This window comes from Anarhichas minor, unplaced genomic scaffold (genome assembly GCF_050575085.1).
Source record: "Anarhichas minor isolate MPS153535 unplaced genomic scaffold, ASM5057508v1 ptg000031l, whole genome shotgun sequence".
Taxonomy (NCBI): domain Eukaryota; kingdom Metazoa; phylum Chordata; class Actinopteri; order Perciformes; family Anarhichadidae; genus Anarhichas; species Anarhichas minor.
Window position 1 is genome coordinate 2,588,512 of NW_027466477.1, and position 23,406 is coordinate 2,611,917.

The 23,406-nt window shown below is 43.6% G+C and overlaps 1 protein-coding gene across 1 annotated transcript in view; it reads left to right on the forward strand.

Moving 5' to 3' along the window:
- The window catches only part of fat2 (FAT atypical cadherin 2), a 68,752-nt gene extending 46,105 nt beyond the window's left edge, over positions 1-22,647 (forward strand). Inside the window, exons 19-28 of the mRNA XM_076105168.1 lie at positions 1,176-1,373; positions 1,628-2,228; positions 2,560-2,760; positions 4,984-5,141; positions 10,112-10,562; positions 13,029-13,182; positions 15,857-15,953; positions 16,099-16,247; positions 16,539-16,807; positions 22,130-22,647. Coding sequence (XP_075961283.1) covers positions 1,176-1,373; positions 1,628-2,228; positions 2,560-2,760; positions 4,984-5,141; positions 10,112-10,562; positions 13,029-13,182; positions 15,857-15,953; positions 16,099-16,247; positions 16,539-16,807; positions 22,130-22,647 — 2,796 coding nt within the window. The remainder of the gene's footprint in view (positions 1-1,175; positions 1,374-1,627; positions 2,229-2,559; positions 2,761-4,983; positions 5,142-10,111; positions 10,563-13,028; positions 13,183-15,856; positions 15,954-16,098; positions 16,248-16,538; positions 16,808-22,129) is intronic.
- Positions 22,648-23,406: the final 759 nt, after the last annotated feature.

Sequence of the window (23,406 nt, forward strand, 5' to 3'; positions counted from 1 at the left end):
GCAGAAGCTCGACAGCACAGCGATGGATTGGTTCACCGCTCGCCTTCTCTCCAGCATGCTGAGCAGTGACACGTGAATAATCCATGTGAACGTGTCTCACTCCCATTCAACAGGATATCAACCAGCTCTGTGCGGCACTGCAGCTGTCGCATGTTTTCGATTTTATATTAGCGTTCATCTTGGTGATACTGTGGTAAAGGTTAAGAGAAGCAGACAGACTTCAGTCCTATACACTTGACCCAGTATGACTGGTCAGAACGCTCTCTGTTCGCTCCTCTCTCTCTGATGAAGCCGTTCTTTGTGTCTCGTGGAGCGTGCTCTCATTGAAATTTGAAAGACAACACAGGAATTGCATGTTTTAGCCCATTGACTCTAAATTGCTGCCCGTCTACCAAAGCGGGCTGTACGTTTTTAGATTGATTGAACTTATTTCCGTTCTATTAATGTCAGCAGACGGAGCCTTTTAGAGGGCTCTGGATAGGTAATCCATCACGGTGAACAATAAAATAACGGCATTATTTGTTTGTATAAAGTTGCTGTTCTGTGGTACTAAAGGACCATTTTCAATCCTTGGTACTTTTAATGTACTGAGCTGCTGTAAAGTATTGTATTGATACGCTACGGTGTCTGTTCAAAGGTAATTCATTTCTTAAAGGGTCACTTTGGTATTTTTCAACCCTTTTTTTGTGTCTATAGGGTCAACTATTGTTTTTAATTGCTCCAGAATTGAGCGAGAGGGCTGCAGCTGCTAAACGTGTTTCCACGTAATCCAATCGGGCGACTCCTCACCGTCAATGTTCGTCCACTAAAAGTGCTTGTTTGTGTCTCTGACAGACTCAGATTGTCCGTCAACAGTATGGAAAGAATCCTGCAGACCTTTAGCTCGATCAGGTCTGTTTGTGATTGTGTCACTAAGTCTCCCTCACGGAGAAGTCTCCTTCTGAAGTCTTTAGAAGACAGCTGTAGAGTTGGAGTAAGAGGAAGAGTTTGTTGCGTTAGAGTGTATGAGTATCCATGAATGCACCGAACGTAAAGGCTTTGAAAACAGATAAAACAGATTATTGAGTGATGCTGATAACATTATTAAAGTGAAAAAACCCACAATTGAGGCGACTTAAACCAAAACTGAACTAGTTGAATAAAAAAGGTGAATTAACACACCTGTTCTCCTGCAGGAGGGCGAGTCGCTCGGCCGCAGCGTCCTCCAGCTCGTGGTGACGGACAAAGACACGCCCAGGAACGGACCGCCGTTCTCCATCCACATCGTCAGCGGCAATGAGGACCGCCGCTTCCACGTCGACCAGGGCGGCCTGCTGTCGCTCTCTGCTCCGCTCCGAAAGAAGGTCAAACCCCACCACCAGCTGAAGATACAGGTGAAGACTCTTTATGCTTAGATGTACATGTTTGATTCATATACAAGCTCAATTTCCAAAAGTTCCACATGCAGCATTTAGAATATCGTCTAAACAAGACAGCAATAAAAGCAAGAACAAAACTTCACCATCTCCTTATATCTTACTTCCTTCAAAGCTTATTATCTGTTGTTAACAGAGACAACATTTATCGTAGTTTTAATAAAAAAGCAAATATATCATCAGTCTGTAACTGCTCTTCATGCACCCGTCAGGTGACAGACAGCGGCCTCCCCCCCCTCTCCTCCATCTGTGTGGTCAACATCAACGTCACCGAGCAGAGCAAGTACCCTCCCTCTGTGGCACCCCTGGAGGTCTTCATCACCACCTCCGGTGGGCTGTTTGCCAACCGGCTCATCGGCCGGCTCCACGCCTCAGACCAGGACCTGCAGGACGTCCTGACCTACAAGCTGGTGTCGGAGCACCCGGGCGGGGGCAGGTTCTCCGTCGACCTCGCTGACGGCAAAATCTGGGCAGACGAGAACCTGAAGGAGGGTTCCTACTCGCTCAACGTCAGCGTGGCGGACGGGAAGTTCAGCGTCTGGACCGAAGTCAGAGTTCACGTGTGGGCGGCGGACCAGAAGGCGCTGGACTCCGGCCTGACGCTGCAGCTGGTCGGGTTGTCACCGGAGGAGTTTCTGGGCGCCCACTGGAGAGGCCGGCAGCACAGCTTGGGACAAAGTCTGGGTTTACCCGGACAGGAGCTTCACCTGGCCAGCCTGCAGCAGCTACCCGACGCCCGGGGCCTGGAGGCCCTGCTGATCTGGAGGCCTCAGAGTGGACTCGCCCAGACTCCGCCCACCAGCAGACTCGCAGGTGATCGATCAATATGTGATAATAAGACAAATATATGAGCGTCTGTCAGCCCTAAATGTTACGCAGATTTCCATAAAGCTGTGATAAAAATGATGTGTTTTAATGTTGAGGATGTGAAATAAAGGTCAACGTCACCTCCAAACACATCACTAATTAGCTTTCAATGGAAAAACAAATAAAATAATGTCAACTCCCTCCAAAGATGAACAAGAATGAAACACAGAGCGATGAATTTCAGCTGCATTTCTTCTTCTTCTTCTTCTTCTTCATTTGGACACAAAGTAAGTCTCTTTGAATGTGCAGTTCTGACACCCTGAACCCTTTGATGTAGGTATTACATCGGCCATCGAGGACTCTCTGGGCCTCAGGAACCTCAGGGTGATCCACAACGGGTGTCTGGGTGCCGGCTGTCCGCCGCGAGGCTGCAGGAACGCCGTCCGGCTGACGGCGGATCGACTGAGCCATTTCACCGCCGCCGGAGCCGGTTACATCACCCCGCGACACACCTGGGAGAGCGTCTGCCCCTGTAACGGTACGTCTGTCCGTCTGCTCTGGAGCTAATGAGGGAGAGTGTGTGTGTGTGTGTGTGTGTGTGTGTGTGTGTGTGTGTGTGTGTGTGTGTGTGTGTGTGTGTGTGTGTGTGTGTGTGTGTGTGTGTGTGTGTGTGTGTGTGTGTGTGTGTGTGTGTGTGTGTGTGTGTGTGTGTGTGTGTGTGTGTGTGTGTGTGTGTGTGTGTGTGTGTGTGTGTGTGTGTGTGTGTGTGTGTGCTGATGTGAGAGTGTGAACCAGGGGAGGAAGTCTTTAGCTGCTGTGTAGCGCCTCCACCTCCACTGTGGACAATAACAATGACAGCAAAACTCAAACGTTAAGAGTTTGTTTCCTGACTGCAGGATTCACTTTGCTTTGTCCAGTCTTGAGTTTGAACACACACTCGAAAATCTGCTTAGAATTAGCAGCTAGTGTGGATTTGTGACTTCTGCTCCATTGTGGTCTTTAGTCTCTTCAGTGTCTGTAGTTTGTTTTCAGAGGCCGACACTGAGACGTCAGTTGTGGTGTTTGAGGACGATGTGAGTAAACTCCGTCTTTAGTATTTGTGCCGGTTAGGAATTGAAGAGGTTCATCTTTCCAACCATACAGACTCAATCCTCCATCAGATTAAATCCTCACTGGTATTTTCAGAGATCAAAGAGCCTTCTTCTCGTGACCTGTTCAAACACAGTAAACTCAACGGATTTCATACGAATCCCTCGCCGGCCCTCAGGTAGCTTCTAAACCGTTGCTTGTGTTGTCGTTCCTGTGAGGATTAGTGGTGTGAGCACACGATCCTGCAGTCAGCTCGGGGCTCTCCAGCATGTACACTCATTATCAGTCTTCCTCCCTCTGAAGCATCCTCTCCGTGTGTTATCGACGCCGTGTTTTGTCTATATATCGGACACGTCTTTAGTCGTGAGAGACTCTGGTGTTCGGCGATAACGAGAGCACGCAAGAAAAACGCAGTAAAAGCAGTTTGTTCCCATGTTGAAGGTTAACGACATCTTTTTGTATTATTTTTACATATTTAAATCCTAAAATCCTCAATTTGAATAAAGTTATTCATCAGATTAAATGAGTTAGTTTTATTTGAATAAGTCATCTTCCTCTTATGAATATAACTCATCAACATGTTTTTGAAAGGCTAAAGGCCGACAGAATATTTCATTAGATAAAACATGTTGTGAATGATGACCGCTATCGTTTTTATTAATACACTTTGACTTTTGGACTTTACAAACTCTCTGGAGGTATTGGAAATGTTTAAATAACCTGTGGGCGGATCTTTACCTGCAGCTCTGCAGAAAGAGGAGGAGGAGAAAGCAGCGAGGCTTTGAGGAGCGATGCAGATAAAGGCTGTTTCTCACTAAGTTTTGTGGCCTTGAGTTGAAACGTTGTTGCATTGAAAAGCTTCAATAACAAGAACGTGCGATTTTTAAAAGTCCACCGACTTGAGAGTCTTCAGAGTTTAAACTTAATAAGAGTTTATTTGCAGAGAATATTTCGTGAAACATGTCACGTTTTAAAGACTTTGTCTTCACTCAGAAGTGACCTCAGAAATGAGCAGAAGTAGTTTTCTTTCTTTAAATCTTTTCAAACACATTATCGAAAGTTAAATCAAAAACATAATCAAATATGTGCAGTTTGTCTTTATCTTACCACACTAATAAACCACAAAGAGTTTCATACCTTCCAGCTTCCAAGTGTTTGAGCAAGGCAGTGGAGGTTGTTGTCTATGTGTTGGTTAGTTCATGCAGCAGACACAAAGAGATGAACATCGTTGCATAGGAATAAGGAAGCAACTATCCGTTATTTGAGTTGGATTAAGCTGCTCGTTTAATTGTTTTGTCTATAAACTGTCCAAAAATGTCCAAAAAAAAGGGGGAAAGACGATCACAATTTTCCAAAAAGCCCAGCTTGACATCATGTCGGTCACATTACTCGGCCGACACAATATTCAATTTACTGTCAAACATTCAGATTTAAGAAGCTGCAACCAGAGCACTTAACAAAGTACTCAAAGGTTTTATTCTCATTTAATTTGTTGCCAACAAAGTATTGAACAATCAGGGAAAAGAAACGCAGCAGATGTGTGTGAGGCACCCGGCTATAGTGTGTGTGTGTGTGAATGATACGACTACATAAAGGTGAAGGAGCTCCACGTCTTTCTTTCGTGGTGCTTCTCCTGCTGCTCACTATCTGTTGTGTGTTTTCTCTGTTTCAGAGTCGGCCGTGAGGTTCGATGGTCACGCCTACCTGAAGTACCTCCACCAGATGGATGAAGACAACCAGGACTTCAAACTGTCTCTGAGGTTCAAGACTTTCCAGGACGGAGGCGTCATCGTGTCCACCGACAGCACCGACGACTGGGGAGCTTTACAGGTAAAACAAGACTTCTCCTTGAAACGTTTGCGGCAGATGTTCTTCTCACTGATTATTTTTTATGAACAGACGTCTTTTTGTTTGTTCCAAAAGTTAATTCTGCTGCTGGATGTTGTGTCTGTTCTGTCGGAGCTTGTTCCAAACACACGTTGGTTAACAGGACGGGTAGCTTAGTGGAGCCAATCAGCTGCTGGACTCCAACTAAGTACATTTACACAAGTACTGGTTTGAGATACTTCTGCTTTATATACGTACATGTTTCCATTTTCATTCTTGCTGGAGGATAAAAAGTTAGCAGTGAAGCACGAACCCTAAATCACATTGAATTCATACATTTCACAGTTTCAACTCATTAGAGGACGGTCCAGTCTTTTTTTAAATGATTGTTAAAGGTTTTTATATGATTCTGTAGCTTCCCAGAAGTGTTATTAATAATGTATTCAGATCTGAAAATTAAAAAGTTTATATGTTTCAGCATCAAAATACTATTTTCCTAAGCCCTCGTATAAACGTGTTTTAGGTGATGCATGATGACGTTGCTTCGTCTAAACCCCCGACTCCGCCTAACGTGGTGTATATGAGGTATTTATCCACAGTAACTCAAACAGTGGCGATCGGCACGCTCCCAAAAGTCACACAGTAACACAAACTAACAGCAGACCAGCTACTCCGTGTTCTTCCAGGTAACTCGAAGGAGTCTGGTGGCTCTGAAGAGATAGATAACGGCTTCAGTTCCCCATTAGTAAGACAGCAGGATGAAGAGGTGACACTGTTCTAAATATAACTGAAACTGATTGTTTTAGGCGTCTGAAATACGTCCACAGCAGTTCGTCCTACGTCATCGCTTTCCTCCACTTGGAAAAACTCTGGAAAAGAATGCAGATAGAATCCACCTTTAAGTTGAGTTTGTTTCCATCAGGATGTGTCGGCTAACAGCAACATTCTGCTGCATTCATTCAAAACTGGCTCAAGGACGAAGCGGTAAAGAAAAGACGACGTCATTGTTTGTTCTGTTCACACGAGACTCAAAGCTCTCGTCTCTGTCGGTTTGTTGGAAACAGCTCAGGTTAATCAGGCTAATGCAGCAATTAAACAACTAAAGGGACAAGAAAGTCATCATTCCTGTCGTGTGTGAATATTAGTTTTATTCTCCTCTGAGCTGGAGTTTTATTTTTGCTCGTCGAGTTTTGCTGCTGCGGAGAGATTAAATCTCTCTGTTGTTGTTTGACACTAATTTACTTTCACCACGATCAGATCTCAGAGCTGCTGATTTGATCTTCGGGAGCTCTCACTGGGGAACGCCGTTGACAAATGAAGCTTTAAAATCCACAAATGTCTCCAGCTCACATTTATAAACTCTACTGGATGTTCTACTTCACTGACATCGTCTCAGACGTTAATATTTCATTTCCTAGCAAATAAAAAAACACCTGATTTTAACTCGTTCTGTTGTAACAACACTGACATGTTCGACCACGTGAAGGGCCAGCTGTGTCCGGGGCCTTTTCATTTCCTATTTGTCGAAAAAAGAAAAGCCAGCGTGAGGGTTTGTTGTCGAGTTAGTGATTTTACTTGTTAAACAAACTGCTGGTTCTCTCTCTGGCGGATCGGTTCATATGTGCTAAATGCCTGATTAAACAGGAAACTCCCGCACTGCACATATTTGTGATCACGAAGCCGGCGATACACTATTTATTATTTATTACTCCTGCTCTTCCAGCGTAATCAGCTCATCGATGACCTTTTAAAGTGACGACTGCTGGCTCTGAACGCAGCACGCGTTGCCCTTTTCCCTAAAATAATTTTAAAAATGAACAGCGAGGGAACCGGCGAGACTCCTGCAGGAGTCCTGATGAAAAATTGTCTTGTCTTCAAGATTTATTGACGTGCCTTTTTTTTGGAATTGTCAAAGGGAAGAAAGGAAGATTCCTCCGGGCGACACAACACCAGGTCTACTGTATTAAACATGCAGGTTGGAAGAGAATGATGAACTGTTGTATTCTTTGAGAGACGTGAATAATTCTCCAAACAGATACAGAAATGCGGACTTGATAAGGACTTGAAATGCAGCGGGATGCTTCCCCTTGTGAGCTCCTCTCATCCGTGTGACATCCGTGTGCAGAATACTCGATCAGTTTGATAACTTCAGAAGCAGCGTTCAGTCTTTCCCGAGGTTCTACCTCCTGGGTTCTGGTTTCACGGCTCGCACATGCGATTCATTGTGAGCAGAAATGCCTTTATTAAGTCATTTTTTTTGCATTCTACTTCCCACCACCAGTCATTCCTACACGGAGGGATTTCTGAACGGGTCTACCGGTCACAGGCCCAGGGGTCCAAAGTGTCATAGCCCCCCACCGGCCTTCACCTACAACATGTCATTTAAAGAGACACGAACCAACCAGGAAGCGATGCGAAAAGACTACGGGGAGACAAAAGATGACTTCAAAGGGATGCAAGAAGACCACAAAGAGAGGCTGAACAGCTAGAATGTCTCTGTTTTGCTTCAAGGGGCCCGTTGTCTCTTTAAATCCGACAGTGCCTGCAGATTTGAGGCCAAACTCTCAATGTTAGCTTATTCATTTGCATGTAACCACAGAAGCGGTTCACATGTAACTACATTTTATTTTGTACCACAACAAACAAGCTGCAGAGGTTTAGCGCTGCCTCCTGTATGTAACACCTGTGTGTGTGTGTGTGTGTGTGTGTGTGTGTGTGTGTGTGTGTGTGTGTGTGTGAGCACATACATCACGTACCAATGCAGAATACAAATGTACTTGTGTATCAGTCGTCGTCGTTGCATACTGAACTTTGCTCAGCAGTATTAAATCTCTGCAGCGTTTGCATCGGCGCTCAGCGTCTCTGATTTATGGAGCCGTGAAGCCCTGATTCTGTAGAACTCTGGTTCCCTGCGGAGTCCGACTCGACACTTGTGTCTGAGCTACATCGGCCGTGCTGATACTGTAAAATCATCAGTGCGTCGAACTGTGCTATACCTCTTCAAATATCCACCATAAATCACCTGGGAAGCCTCACCAAGGCATGTACAATAGATTAAAAGACAAGCGACAGGCGCCTCGGATGTCTCTAGGTTTTTTTGTTTTACTTGTTCCTCTGCCAGCTCTTCGACGTCTTCCCCGTGATAAGCAGAGCAGTCCCCATCTCGCTCTGTGTGCTGTCAGTAATCCAAGTGAAGAATTTTGCCCATGCGTCCCTCCAAGATAAGTCATTCCAGCAGGGACAGAAAGCAACCTGTCCACGCTGCACCAAAGACTTTCATGAGCCCAAATCCCAAACTCGCCGATTCTCCTGTAAAGTCTGTGAGGGTTCAGTTCTGTTCCTCTGTCAGATGTTTCAGGGCTCTCTCTCTCTCTCTCGCAGACATTTAGAGCCCTTTATGAACCCTTTCCTTAAGTCAGAGTAAGTAAGTCAGAGTTTGCCTGAGGGAATTACCCACAATTCACAGCAAAGTGACGTTAAACACTCGGTTACTAGTGAACGCATGGAGACGTAAGAAGAAAAAGGTCAACAAAGAGGACGGCACATGGGTGTTAAATTACATTTACACAGAAACATTAAGGGTTAAAGATGGAACATAAAAACACATGATAGCAGAGATTATATTACACGGCTGGTTTATTTATTTTGTTTGATAAAAACAAGTAAATAGATTATTTGACAAATGACCTCGTCTCGTGAGGGAAAAACCTGGAAGACGTTCAAATCAGGGAGTAAAAAATATAAAGTAAAAACCCACAATTGTACATATGTGACATGATGTTTTCATGGTAACGTGTACCATTCGTACCTTACAGCCTCTCACACTGAAACCATTCACAAGGTGACGTCAGTTAGGTCCCTGAGGGTTCAGGGTTTAGGGCCTTAGGGGGGACGTTTGGGACCTGGCCTAAGAAAGACAATACATCTACAGAACAAAAGGGAGAAAACACAAAAAAGATCATCCTCATCAATTTAAGAAGCCGGAGCAAAAGCAGATCAATAATGCATCACGGCCCTCAGCGTCCGATGGGGTTGATGCTCAATAACACACAGACACACTCCGTCGGTATATTTAACACGCTACCATGAGAGGAGCCTGAAGAGAACTTGATAGATTAAAAAAGTAAAAAGTTAGTTTGCGGGAACGCTGAGCAAGCAGAAAGATTGAGATGTTGATGAATAGATGCTGCTGATGTTCAGATGGAACATCAGCAGCATGAGATTGTTGTGACTTGTTCTGTTCATTTTAATCTCTCGTTTAAATACTCAAAGGCTTATTTTTGGTACATTGGATCTATAAACACAACAGGTTATCTCTCCATACTATTGCAACAGTGATTGAGTCGGTCGGTTTCCGCAGGTTAAAAGATTGTTTAATTGAATCAACTATATTCCAACATAACTACTTGATGAAACACAGAAATACAAACAGAGTTTAACAAATAACCTTTTGCTTTCAAACCTATTTAGTCCACGTTTGTCTAAGACGACCTCTGACCTGTGAGCCGCAGAATCGATGCTTCCTGTGGACTAATTACAGAAAATAATTACTGTAATTTAAAGGAAGAGATCAATACAACAATCACGACTACGTGACGCACAACAATACAGTAACGAAGGCTGAGCTGCACTTTAAATGCCAACTGAATGCAATTAGACGATGACGAGTACGTTTAACACACCCGGATGTAAACTTTGAATGACAGTACAAACATTTTTTAATTGAACAGAAATTATATATAAATTCAAGAGGCAGTTTTTCTATAAAACAAGAAAAACCTGACCGGTTGTCCTTTGGTCCTCCCACTGAAACTCTTTCTGATAATCTAACTCGACATTAAGCCATAGCTTCTTCTTCTTCTTCTTCTTCTTCTTCTTCTTCTTCTTCTGGTACATTAAAAGCTTCTTATGCTGCTTTCTTGCTCTAGATATCACTGAAGTGTTGCTAACTGATCCTGGTTTTGCTTCCTCAGCTGACCGATGGAGAGCTGCACTTCAGGTTCAGCTGTGGAAACACCTCCCCCGGTTCCTTACTCATCAGATCTGATCCGGTGTCTGACGGCCGGTGGCACAGCGCCCTGCTAGAGGTCAACTCCAGCGCCCTGCGACTGACCCTGGACCAGCAGCGTTCGGCCTCCGTCCCCCTGACCGAGCCGTGCCGGATGTTGCGCCCCCACGGCGCTTTGCTCTTCGCCTCCCCGCCTCGGGACGCCTCTCCGGAGGTCCTCCGGCGTCCGCGTAACTTCACCGGCTGCCTGGAGGCCCTGGAGCTCAACGGGGAGCCGATCAGAGGAGTCGGTGACGCGGCGGAGTGGGCCGGGCCGGGGGGGCGGCGGGTGTTCGGGGTTTACCGGTGCTGCGGCAGGGCCTGTGACGACCACCCCTGTCAGAACGAAGGGGTCTGTGAGGAGGACGCCAGCGGAGGTGAGTCCACTGAAGACGTCTTCTCACTCTGACTTAAAGTTCACTAAATCGTACAAAATCAATACATTCATACATTCCCTCTTGGCTGTAGTGTTAAAAATCAACCTCGGTTGTTTTGGAGTGAGTGTCCTTGATTATCTTGAGTAACCGGGTCAGGATGGAGTTTTGCAAATGTATTTTTTTGGCGCTTTGAGCACCACAAGCTGACCATTGACTTCCATTATATTGGAGGGAAGACACCATTGACTTCCATTATATTGGAGGGAAGACACCAAAGCCATGTAGATAAATAGAACTACAGGTAAGAGGACAAATACGTATTTCTGATGTTGGAGTGAATTGTCCTTTTAAAAGCATCTGAAAACCTTTTTAACTGAAACATTAAATTATTTAATAAGTAACTTCAACTTGTTTTTTTGATGCGTTCTTCAGTATTTTATTATTAATTAATTGAAAATGTTAAACAAAACAAGCAAAAAGAAATCTCTCACGTGAAACAACCACAACTCTAACAACGGTGCGTTCATGTAATCACAAAGTCCCTCGTTAGATCGGTTTCATCTCCTCTGCTCTCTCGTCGTGTCTCCTGCTGACTTTTCCTCCTGCAGAAATCAACAAGCTGTCTCCTCCCCAATGATAATATAACAGTTTATTCCACACCTTCCATGTACTGCACCACTAATTAAGGATGTTTTTGGGCCTTTTCATGGGAATTCTTGACTGTAAAATAAATATAAAATAATGCCATCTTTGTGGGAATTGGGGTCCAAAATGTTCAGCTAGATCCCCTGGAAATCAGTACGTCTTATTACCACACAAGAAGAGGAAGAAGTAGAAAGTATTTCAGTTTTCCTCCCTTTAAATATTCTCAAAAGTTCACCTTCTCAGTCCGGTACGAACCGTGAAGGATTAGTTCCTTATCAGACTCTCGGCCCTTTATGGTGATTGCCGTTTTAGGTTATCACTAAGTTGGCCGAAGGCATCAGTACTTGTCGAAACACAAAAGAAAAAAAATTGGGGTCAGAAAGTCTTGCGGTGACTTTTTTTCCGTTCTGTTTCACAAAAGAGGACTTTTATTTAGAATAGCAGCCGATAAGAACACCTGCAATCTTACAGCCAAGAAGACCGGGAGAGCTTTAAAATGATTATTATTTTTTCACGAGTCTCTGTGAGACTGTAATCTTTCTCTATGAAGGCTCGATATGAAACCAAACACAAAGCCGGAGAAGATACGGATCTCTGTGCTTTTGGAGGAACTGCGTAAACAAACGAACCTCAAAGCTGTTATCAAAAAAAACAAAAGCTGCCGCCTGTTTGGTGTTTCTTTACCTGTCGGGCCGCTGAACTTCATAACTTCTCATTCTCCTTCAGTCGGATGAGGACATGTTCAGCGTGGCCCTGTGGACACAGGAGAAGAAGGTCACAGCCAAGTATGACGTCTCTCAGCACTTTATTCATCATCACGTCAAAGTCAAATTGCAGTTATGCTGCACGATCAAATTCTGTGTGTGAAGCCGAAACAACAAATACATATTGTTTCCCAAAAAAAGATCCTTCCAGGTCAAATGTGATCAGACAGGCGGCAGCAGCCGAGGCTGTGCATGTTTCTTTATTCGTACTGCAGACTGTTTCACTGAGGCATCAACTCTGTTTGTTTCCTGAGATAATGTAAAAAAAAAGGATATTAACAGATGAAGACAGCAAGATTTTACTTGTTTTCTTATTATATTATACCAGTTTAAAAACATACAGTAATACTGGTTTCAGGCAGTCTAGTACTGGTTTAAGGCAGTCTAATACTGGTTTAAAGCAGTCTAATACTGGTTTAAGGTAGTCTAGTACTGGTTTAAGGCAGTCTAGTACTGGTTTAAGGCAGTCTAGTACTGGTTTAAGGCAGTCTAATACTGGTTTAAGGTAGTCTAATACTGGTTTAAGGTAGTCTAGTACTGGTTTAAGGCAGTCTAGTACTGGTTTAAGGCAGTCTAGTACTGGTTTAAGGCAGTCTAGTACTGGTTTAAAGCAGTCTAATACTGGTTTAAGGTAGTCTAGTACTGGTTTAAGGCAGTCTAGTACTGGTTTAAGGCAGTCTAGTACTGGTTTAAGGCAGTCTAGTACTGGTTTAAGGTAGTCTAGTACTGGTTTAAGGCAGTCTAATATTGGTTTAAGGCAGTCTAGTACTGGTTTAAGGCAGTCTAGTACTGGTTTAACGTAGTCTCATACTGAAACCATTTCCAATAACAGACTTGTTTGTAGCTGCTGGACGTTGTCCGTTTTTGAACCAGCTATCCACACGAAAGAAGAAACACAACTACACAAGTTCTCCCTCTTAAAGATCAAAGACACTCTGGTGTTCTCCGGCTGGATCCGGTTGACCTTTGCTGTGATTATTCGCTGCCTGGAGGGGAAAAACCCGATGAATAGTCGCTCTGGTCTCAGACGTCTGGGTGTGTTTTCTTTACTCTGCAGAGCCGCGCTGCAGGTGTTCGGGATTCTTCCACGGCGCCCGCTGTGAGCTGGCCGACAACCCGTGTGCCTCCCAGCCGTGTGATCAGGGCCGGGTGTGTGTGCCCAAACCTCAAGGTTACATGTGCAACTGCTTACCGGACAACACGGACACACGGTAAAAACATACACACACACACATACACACACATTAATTTATTGACTTTATTTACATGCAGTAGTTTCTATACTGGTGAACACGTGTGTGCTGTGTGATCCCTCCCTCAAGATGTGATGATGCTGGAAAAATCGTATTCATGAAAATGCTGTTTCAGAAGCTTTTACAGAAGATTAAGATTATGACCAGCAGGGGGCGACTCCTCTGATTGTATAGAAGTCTATGAGAAAATGACTTCTTCAATACAGCATGATGTTCATTTAGTACATTATGGTCCATTTAGAGTCAAACAGACCATAAAGCAGGGGATGCTTTAGGGCGGGGCTACACGGTGATTGGCAGGTCTCTACCACGGTGTGGTCCCGTCTGGGAGTTGTCCGTGTTTTCGTCTTACAACTTTAACCCTTTCACTGTGTGTTTTCACTTCATTAAAGTTAATTATAACTTTTTAGTCACCTAAAAATTCAGAGTTACTTAGCTCCGCCCTCTCGTGTCTCTTCTGGTTGCAAAAAAACAAGATGGCGACGGGCCAAAAAACCAACATGGTCGAGGGTCAAAATGCAGAACTCCAGGCTTCAAAGTGGCATTATGCAAACCAATGAGTGACATCACTTTGACTAAGTCCACTTCTTATATACAGTCACTTTATATTTAAATCAGTCACTTCTAATGGAACTTTAATTTTCCTCGACTGAATGATTAATGAAATAATCACAACACAAGATAAATGAAGATAATAACATACAGCTGCAAACTCTCCCAGATCACGTACACACACAAAATTGGACACAAAGAGATAATATCATGACGCCAACATGGCATACTAAACACAAACTGCAAAAGCGTGCATGGTTTTTAATTTGCATGATTGGACGCATACTTTTAACTATAACACACTGCTGCCACAGCTGGTTGTATTCCACTCACACCACCGGGTCACGTTAAACGAGCTTACAGCAGCGTTTGCATGTTCCTCCGTTCATTGAAGGCCCTCCGGTGGGATTGCGTCGCTCCTCGGGGATATTAACAGCGATCCGTGTTCCAGGTTTTATGATTAACTCTGTGAAGGAAAGATGACCTCCGTTGGATCCTAATTTTTAGCAAATGGGAGTTCGCCGTGTGACTTGTAAAGTACACAGATAGATGTTTTATAATGCGAGTGCGTCACGTTGTGATCAAGTCCGTGCACATGGGAGGAAAATGTATATTCACACGTCTGCTGTGTCTTTTTGATTGAATACCATCCAAAACCAATTCATCACTGTGTCCCAATACAAAGAAAAAACACAGGACTTGACAACTCGGTTCATCAAAAAACTTTTATCTCGCTCCAAAAACAAACATCTTGTCCATTAAAAAAAAAGAAAACATCTTTGTATTTTGTTTTTTGGCTGTGTAACTGCTGGAATATACTTTAAGAATTTAACACCTGGGAAATGAGACCAGGCAGTTTCATGGAAAACAAAATGATAGTTTTTGTCCGTATCGCAGAGCAGCGGCACTTAGCAATCAGAGCTGTGCCAGTCGCTCCTCTGGGTCGGTTATTTATTCTTTTTCCATGTCTGGATCTGAGAGATGGACGACCGCAGCGATGCTCTCAGCATCGACAGTCAAAAGTTAACCTTAACATCGCGGGGTCAACGTGGGAGGAAGCCTCTCTGCTGCTCTTCAGACGCAGCAGTTTGGTCACAAACACCAACTGTTTCGACAGAAGCTGCTTGATCATTTTTTTTGGGCCACAATCTGGAAAATTCCAAGTGAGGGAAAAACATTCTGGCACTTTTCACTTTTTTTTTTATCCTGAATCGTGTTTTGATTTCAGCTGATTAGAACTTGATTTCTGTGTAGCCTGAGGAAATCCTCCACCTTTGGTCCATTTACTGAACTTAACAAAATAATCTTACCCAAGCTTCACTTGCTAGCTTCTTCTTTTTTTAGCTTTTAGCTGCATCTCACTGTCTTCAGCAGAGAAGACTGTCTACATGCAAACTGTATATGAGAAGTGGACGTAGTCGTCGTGATGTCACCCGTTGGTTTGTGGACTGAAGGTTTTGAAGCCTTGAGTTCGGCGATTTTGCTGTCGCAATGTTGTTTTTTTGCATCCAATGAACGGAAGTTATCATATTTGAAATGCGGAGGAAACGCCGCATACGTCATTGGCAGAGACCTGTCAATCACCGTGTAGCCCCGCCCTAAAGCATCCCCTGCTTTATGGTCTGTTTGACTCTAAATGGACCATAATGTACTAAATGAACATCATGCTGTATTGAAGAAGACTTGAAACTAGAGATTGAGACCATAAACTCATGTTTACAATGTTTACTGAGGTAATAAATCAAGAGAGAAGTAGAGTCATTTTCTCATAGACTTCTATACGACCAGAGGAGTCGCCCCCTGGTGGACACTAGAGAGAATGCAGCTTTAACACATGAAGCTCATTGGCTTCACTTGGCAGAACTGGAGGTTGTCGCCTGATTATTACGCTAACAAGCTAACTGTTACATATTAAATGTTAGTATGTTGACACTGTGCTAACACTATGCTACATTAGCATACTTACTTTATCCTTCATCTTAAAGTGTACTCAGTGAACCAGCACCCAACAAATAACAAGCACACAACAAGAATACAGCAGAAAGAAATAAGGCTCACTCCACCTCCTCTACTCCTGCAGGTGTCACAATCAGACAAAGTGTCAGCCCGATCCGTGTCCTCCAGGCTTTGATTGTAAAGTCATTGGCGACACCATCCACTGCGACCCGATGCCTCAGGTCAGTCGCAACTAATTGCTTATTTACTGTGTGTGTGTGTGTGTGTTGTGTTTTAAAAAACTATTTCAGGAAATGACATTTACATTTACATCCAAACGGACCTTCAATCATTCTCAATCCATCACTCGTCCTGCGTCTCTTTCAGGTGTCTCAGAACATCGGCTATGTGGAAATCATTGAGATCAGCGCCAGCGTGCTCGGGTTGCTCTTCTTGGTCGGCGCCTTCGTTTGCATCCGGAAACGTTACGTTCAGCAGAAGAAGAAAAAGCCCGTCTGTGTCCAGGACTCCAACGGGTGAGAGCTGTTTGAGTCTGAAGTCAAGTTATATTTCTATTAGGCTGTGGTGTTATTATAACTTCTTATACACTTTATTTTACTCTTGTTGTTGTAGTTCACTTTTTCTATTTTAGTTTACTTATTTTACTAAATGTATACAGCTGGATTAACCGATTGTTGGCCACTTAGATGGTTAAAGGATGAACAGCAGCAGCAGCTCAAACCCAACCGATGATAGCAGCACTCATCATACGTGTAATAACTCTTAATATTGGACTAAAAGTGAAACACTACTCTTCACACCCTCAGCTACTTCCAGCCCAGTCTGACCAAGAGCCTGAAACCCAACAACCATGAAGACGTCCCCATAGAGATGAGCTCCATCAACGACCTCGACCACACGCCGTTCAGGTCGCTTCGCCCTCGCAGCCAGATCGTCTCGTCGGGAGGCGGGGTTTCCTATGCAAAGATGCAGGGGCCGGTGGTGTGCAGCGTTGCCCCGAACCTCCTCGACAGGCCACCGTCCAGCTCCGACAACGACTCCATCAGGAAGAACCACTGGAACATGGACTACGAAGGTATTTGTGTGTGAATTTAGGAGGATTTTTAAATGTCCCATTCAGAACATATCGCGCTCACAATTCTCTGAAAGGAAGAGGATCTTAGTCAAAGATTGGGTGTCGTTTTAAAACGCTCAACATCGCTTTAAATATCTTGCCTCAAAGCTCCAGTATTGGTTAAAGTTATAGTTAATATTTCACTGTAAATAAAAGCGTGAACGTACTGGACAATCTCAAAAGGGAAAAACAGACAAACAAACGGTAGTAAACTGTAAACTGTAAACATTCTGTGCGATGCTGCAACGCCACACTGGCTGAACGACTCAACCAAGGTAATTGTGAACGAGTGTCGACTTGTCAGGGCGGAGTGGTGCATCATGGGAGAGGCAGAGGACTGCCTGTAGAGCCGTCAACACACGACGCTGACTAAACTCTGGAAGATGAAACATTCATTGACGAGGCCGATTAGACGCCATAACATCAGGAAATAACAAAGAGATTCCTGTTTCATTGCAGCATGTTTTTACTCTCCACTTTCTCTCTCTCTCTGCGATTGATTCCCTCTCTCTGTCCCATATATATGAATATATATCTACATATATATCTATAGATATATTCTATGCTGGTCTCCTTCTATATTCTGTAATACCCTCCCGTATTGACCATCCTCTTTGCTCTGTCTCGCTCTCTGTCTCTCCATCTCTTTCCTGTTCCTCCTTTTGTTTTGTCTCCCTCCCATCCTTTGAGTTTCTTACTCTCACTCCCCCATCTCTTCTTTTACAGTATGTTTCTCTCACACCTTTTTTCTAGCTTCAGTCGAACAAACACCTGTGGACAGGTATCATTAGATATGTTAAAGAGAGAGAATTAGGACCGTTTTTAGAGTCCAACTTTGGAACGCTTGTACAAAAGAAAGTGAAGACGGTTTGAGGATAAGAATAAAAGAACATGGTCTCCCTGCTGCCCTGTCTCAATGTTGTTCACCCTCTTCTTCTCTCATTCTATCCCTCCTTCATCCTCATCATCTTCCTCCTTGTTCCCTCTTCATTATCTCCCTCTGGTCCATTCGTCTCCTCCTCCTTCCTTCCATCACACTCACTCCATGTCTCTCTCTCTCTCTCTGTCTCTCTCTCCCTACCTCTCTCTCTCTCCTGTTATGTGCAGCATATAGATATATATTTATGTCAGGGATCAATATGCTGTGCTGCTATGTTGTGGAGACGAAGATGAAAAGGGGCAGATGAGGCGTTCGTCATGCCGTCGCTCCCCGGGCGATGCTTCCCTGACAGGTCGTTCATCTGCTCGACCTTATCGGAGGATAAAGGACTCGTTCCTGTAGTCGGTATCTGTCCCGTGGTTAAAGGGAATCCTCTACGTTTCTCTTTTTGGGTTTCTCCTCGCGACCCCGATACTAAATCAAAAAACCCCTCAAGGCCCTCGACTACAGCTGACATGTTCCGTGTGTCTGCGATGCTCAAAACCGGTTAAAAGTTCTGGAGTAAAGGTGGTGTTTTAGTTTAATATATTGAATAATGACCTGTCACCATCAGTATCATTGGATTGGTGATGAATCATCCAATCACAGAGCTGCATCAAACTGAAGCGATTCATGAGACGGATGCTGGAGCGAGAAAGAGAAAAGAGATCGTTTGATTTGGTTTTGTCCTAAAATAGAAAAGATTTTACTTTTCATATCACGCCTCAGTTTATTTGCAGGATTCTTCATCATCCGAGCTTTTTATTATACTACTTGAATACTTGTTAAGTATGTGCAGGCAGATGAATGTTGTTCACCAACATATTTATTCTCTATATCCTTTTGATAAAGCGTCACTGATGCTGTAATAGTCAGATTTCTGCTGACTGAGGTCGTTCTCTCGTGAATGTTTCAGTTATTTGCAGCAACAAGTCTTCACGGTGAAGTGGAATTTCTTCAACACATCAGGATTTTCTTGAAGTCCTTTCTCTCCGAGGCGGCTTGAATACCAGATGTGTAGGGACAGAACCTTAAAGAGAAATACCTCAGACTGTGGTGAATGTTGACAACTGCAAACATTCATCACTCTGCAGGTAAAATACAAAAAGACCTTTACAAACACAAACGATATGTTTGCATCGTAGACTATTTATCACATTTCATGAGGCCTTAAATTACTTCTCAGGGATTTATGTTCTTATTTATATGAACTCAGTTTGTGAAAAATGCTTAAGTGAACAAAGTAAGTCTGCCATTTGTTATGAATGTTGCCGCCTGCAGTGGTGAGCCGAGACTCGGTGCTCTGCTCTCTGCAGCTTTAGAAAAAGAACGGCTCTTGTTCTTTTGTTCTTCAGTAAATGAATTGAAGTGTGCAAAGTGTGCAAGACTTTCTTTAGTAAATGTAGTCACTGAAATCATTCGGTTAAGCGTTCACTTCCTGTCTCATGATGGATAAAACCCACAGAAAACTGCAGACAAAGATGCAACCGCTTCAAATGTTATCAGATGTTATCGGACTCATAGATACGTGAAGTTATCATCTGTTCACACGGACGATCACGATACGAATACAAGACAACACCGCCGTATTAAAACAGAGCGCTGTCATACCGTGAACGTTTGTTTATCTACAGAAGTGAGAGTGTGAGTTAAGGTGCAGATGGGAGCCGTTCTTATCTCACTAATATATATATTGATTAACAATCATAAGACATTAATATTAAAAGCTCACAGCTGAAGTTATTTTTTTATTTAGTAGTTGATTTAACCTGTAGAATAACAAGCTTTAGTTATTTAACGTGTTCTCATTCTTTTAAGGATCATTGTAACTGATAATAATAACAACAACAACAACAACAATAATATTAACAATAAGTGTAGGCTTATTTTAACTGAAGTATGCTACCTGGGCTGAATAATGTACTTAACTTAAGTTACTGAACAAACATACTTATTTTAACCTAAACCACAATCTTTCCCTAAATCTATTCAAGTAGTTTAGTTGCCTGAACCTAAACAAGTTGTGTTGTTTCAATTCAAAACGTGAAGGACTGTAAGTGCAGATCAGCCCAGTTTTAACTCGGCTGCAGGCTGTTAGTGTCCTTCAGGATCTGTTTTAAAGTTATTTTGCTCGTTTGCTCTTAATGGTTTGGGACCACATCACTTTAACAGTCGCTCTTCCTTTTTAAATCTTTTCCTTGTGCCTTTCTTTCATTGCTTGGTTTTATCGTGCAGTATTTGCATGTTTTAATTAGTTCTTTAGTTTATTACTATTATTATTGTTAAAAACTGCGACTGCTTGCTGACTCTCCTTCTCTCCCCCACATGTCCCGTCTGCCTCCACTATCACTGTCAAACACAGGCACAAAATGTCCCCAAAAAACTGCCACCATTTCCCTTTCACAACGTGAACGTCTGAAGCTTTAGAAGTGGCGGCGATAACAACTGATGAAGTAGATATGCACCGGTAGGTTTATTGTCAGAGTTGTCAACAACTAGCTCTTTTAGGAAGGTAGATGTTGATGAAGTTTGCCGTATATAAATAATATTAAGGATATAGAGTTGGGGATAGGGAATGATGACAGCATTAGTCCTCTGTGCTTGTTCTTAACTATTTATTGAACTGTGGAAACAACACGAGCTGAACTCCTCTGATGTCTGTTAAGTCTTCAGATGTAAAGATGGCGTCACTTCTTCATCTCTTTAAGCATCCTCTTCATCATGCAGACGCTCTAATCTCTTTCTCCCTGTCTCACTTTGCCCTCCTCCTCCTCTTCCTCTCATCTATTCGTTGTGCCTCTCTTCCCTTCACTACTTTTGTCAGTTGTGTCTCAAACTTGTTCAAAGCAGAGACTTTTGATGTCAAGTGTTCTTTAATCAACATCTAAAGCGTAATGAAACTTCATCAAAACACTTTTGTTTGTGAAATTTGAAAACGTCGACAACAATTTCTTCATATTGTTTGGTTTTTTTTGTACAATCAAATGTTCAAACCCCAAAGAGATTTAATTTACATTCATATAAAGCAGAGAATCGGTAGAGCAAGGCAAACATTACAACCATTACTCGCTTTTTATCAGAGCTGCTGATCAATTATTAATCATCTAAACGTTCTAAAGGACGACGTGTGTCACAGTCACTTTGAGAATAACTGGGTTTATGTCCATCAATGCATGCAGGTGTGTGTAACCAGCATGTTTACTGCTTCCCCACATTGAACAAAGCTGAATTACAAATCATCCAACACATCAGGAAGAACGCTGCGTGTTCAGAGAACTCTCTGATCGGCAGAATAACTGAAGTATGAAGGCCGTAAACACGCCGGGTCCTCAGAATAAAGACAGCGTTCACCTGCAGCACACTCCTGCTGTTGAAAGATGTAAAAAGTCTACTGGGCGTAACATCTTGTTAGCACATCATAAAAGGACAAGAGAAGTATTTCAAGGTTGGGGACTCAGCTTGAGATTAGTTTCAGGGAAATATTTAAATGATGAAGTTTGTCGAGCTCACACGAGGACGTACAAAAAGCCAGAAGAGCTTTTTTTTATCAAGGCTGCCTTTGAATTGTCTTAATGTTAAATCTGTTGGATCATTGGACTTCAGGATCAGTCATTTGGTCTAAATATTAAAGTACATGTGGTGACTTTCGGAGATATGCCCTCCTCCTGTTCCACTAATGAAACCCACGCAACTTCAGTGGAGGTATTTAATATGCAAATACTCAAAAAGCTTTGCTAAAATCCCTCCTGCACAGCAGCAGCTGTCCCGCTGTTTACCAGCATTAATCGCGCAGTGACAACACTGATTAGAGTTGTTTGTTCGGTCTGAGAGCTGATCTCTGTGTGGCAACTAGTCACGACTCACTGGTAAACTTCTCACCCCGATGGCTGTGGATGCCAGTTTCTGTTCTGTCTTTACATTATGTAGATTATGAGGTCGTGCAAAGCAAGCGCGAGTTTAGAATCAGAGCTGGATCAATGGGTCGACCAGGCCGATATATACCGGAAGATATTGTTACTGCAGGTATATAATATGAAGTGTCAGATATAAACATATACATTGGCCTCAATTATCCAGGATTGGTCGGGTTCCATTACATCTTGCCTGCAAGTACTGGATTTTGATGAATTAGTGAAAGCTTCCTTCCAGCGAGCAATTATTTTAAATGTCCAATTTGGCAAATAAATCACTGTCTATAAAATAAAAAAGTTAATAATTTCACAGATTCCAATGTGATGTCTTCAAATCGGCTCAATTTACAGAGACATAAATCGGCTAATTCTCACATTTGAGAGGCTGAAACAGACAAATGTTTGACATGTTACATGAACATGTGAAGTAGTGGATCTGTCCTCTCTCCTCAGTCTATCCAGCAGACCCGGACTACTACGGCCGCCCGGTGGTCCAGGACTTCCCCCAGTTTGACATCGTAGAGGACACCTACACCCCGTCCTCCACCACGGACTCCCGCAGGAACTCTCGATTCGGCGGCTTCCCGTTCCCGCTGGATCGCTGCGACCGCCGCGCCCCCCTGCCGCCCTGCTACAGCAACCAGAACCTGGACGACTTCCTGGGCCCCGACGGGCTCCCTCTGCCCAGCTCCCAGTGCCCCAACGAGTACACCGCCATCAGCTACTACCCCACCCAGCACGCCCGCAGCATGGACAACGTGTCGGGGGGCTACAAGAGGCTCAGCATGCGTCTGAGCGTGGCCATGCCGTCGTACGCGGAGCAGGCCGGCCCGCCGCCGCCGCCAGCACCATCGCCGAACACCGCCCAGCCTCAAACCAGACCGCCGGGGCCGAACCCGAACCCGCGCAGCTACGAAGGCTCCAGCATGGTGGAGAGCGATTACGGGAGCTGTGAGGAGGTGATGTTTTAAGACCAAGTTTAATTTCAGAGCCTACGTCCCTTTTTTTTGCGTCCTTTTCGGTGATTATTCACTTTAATTCATCTGGGGACCTAAACAGTGCGAGTACACGCCACTGTGACTCCATTCTAAGGCAGCTTTGTGTACAAGTACGCCTCTCAGATGGTCTCTCACTGTTCCCGAGATGAAAGCGCCGAGTGAAGAGTTTGGATGTCTTTCAGTTGTGTGGCGTAGCCTCGCTGTGTCCGATTAGATGGGAGGTTATTCAGCACTCCTCGGAGAAAGTTCAGCAGAAGTTCATCGCTTTGACTGAGAGACGCCCGGTAAATTGTTAGGTGTGAAACCCTGAAGAGTCTTATACTGACTTGACTGTTTCAAAGTCAACATCTTTTAAGCCGACACGAGACAATCTCAGAAGAGCAGAGGACTCTGCTTTCCAAACATGTCCAAACAAACAACTGCCTTTTCACTTCTCAAACATCTGTCTACAACACGCCAGCAAACATCCACGCCAGCTCTGACGAACACAACAATTATATATTCAGAAAGGCCTCTCTGATGAAATCCTGATAAAGAGCTTTGATGAGGACTGTTGCGCTTGTATGAAAGGTAAACAGTGTTTATCACATTCTGCTGTGTGTTTGTGTTCAAAGCAAGAGAACACACACACACACACAGAGGTTTATGTGTCTAATGTCGGCCCGCCATTTCCAATCTAAAGGTATTAAAAAGTGACACGGAGCACATTTCATGCAGGATGAGCGTTGGCTT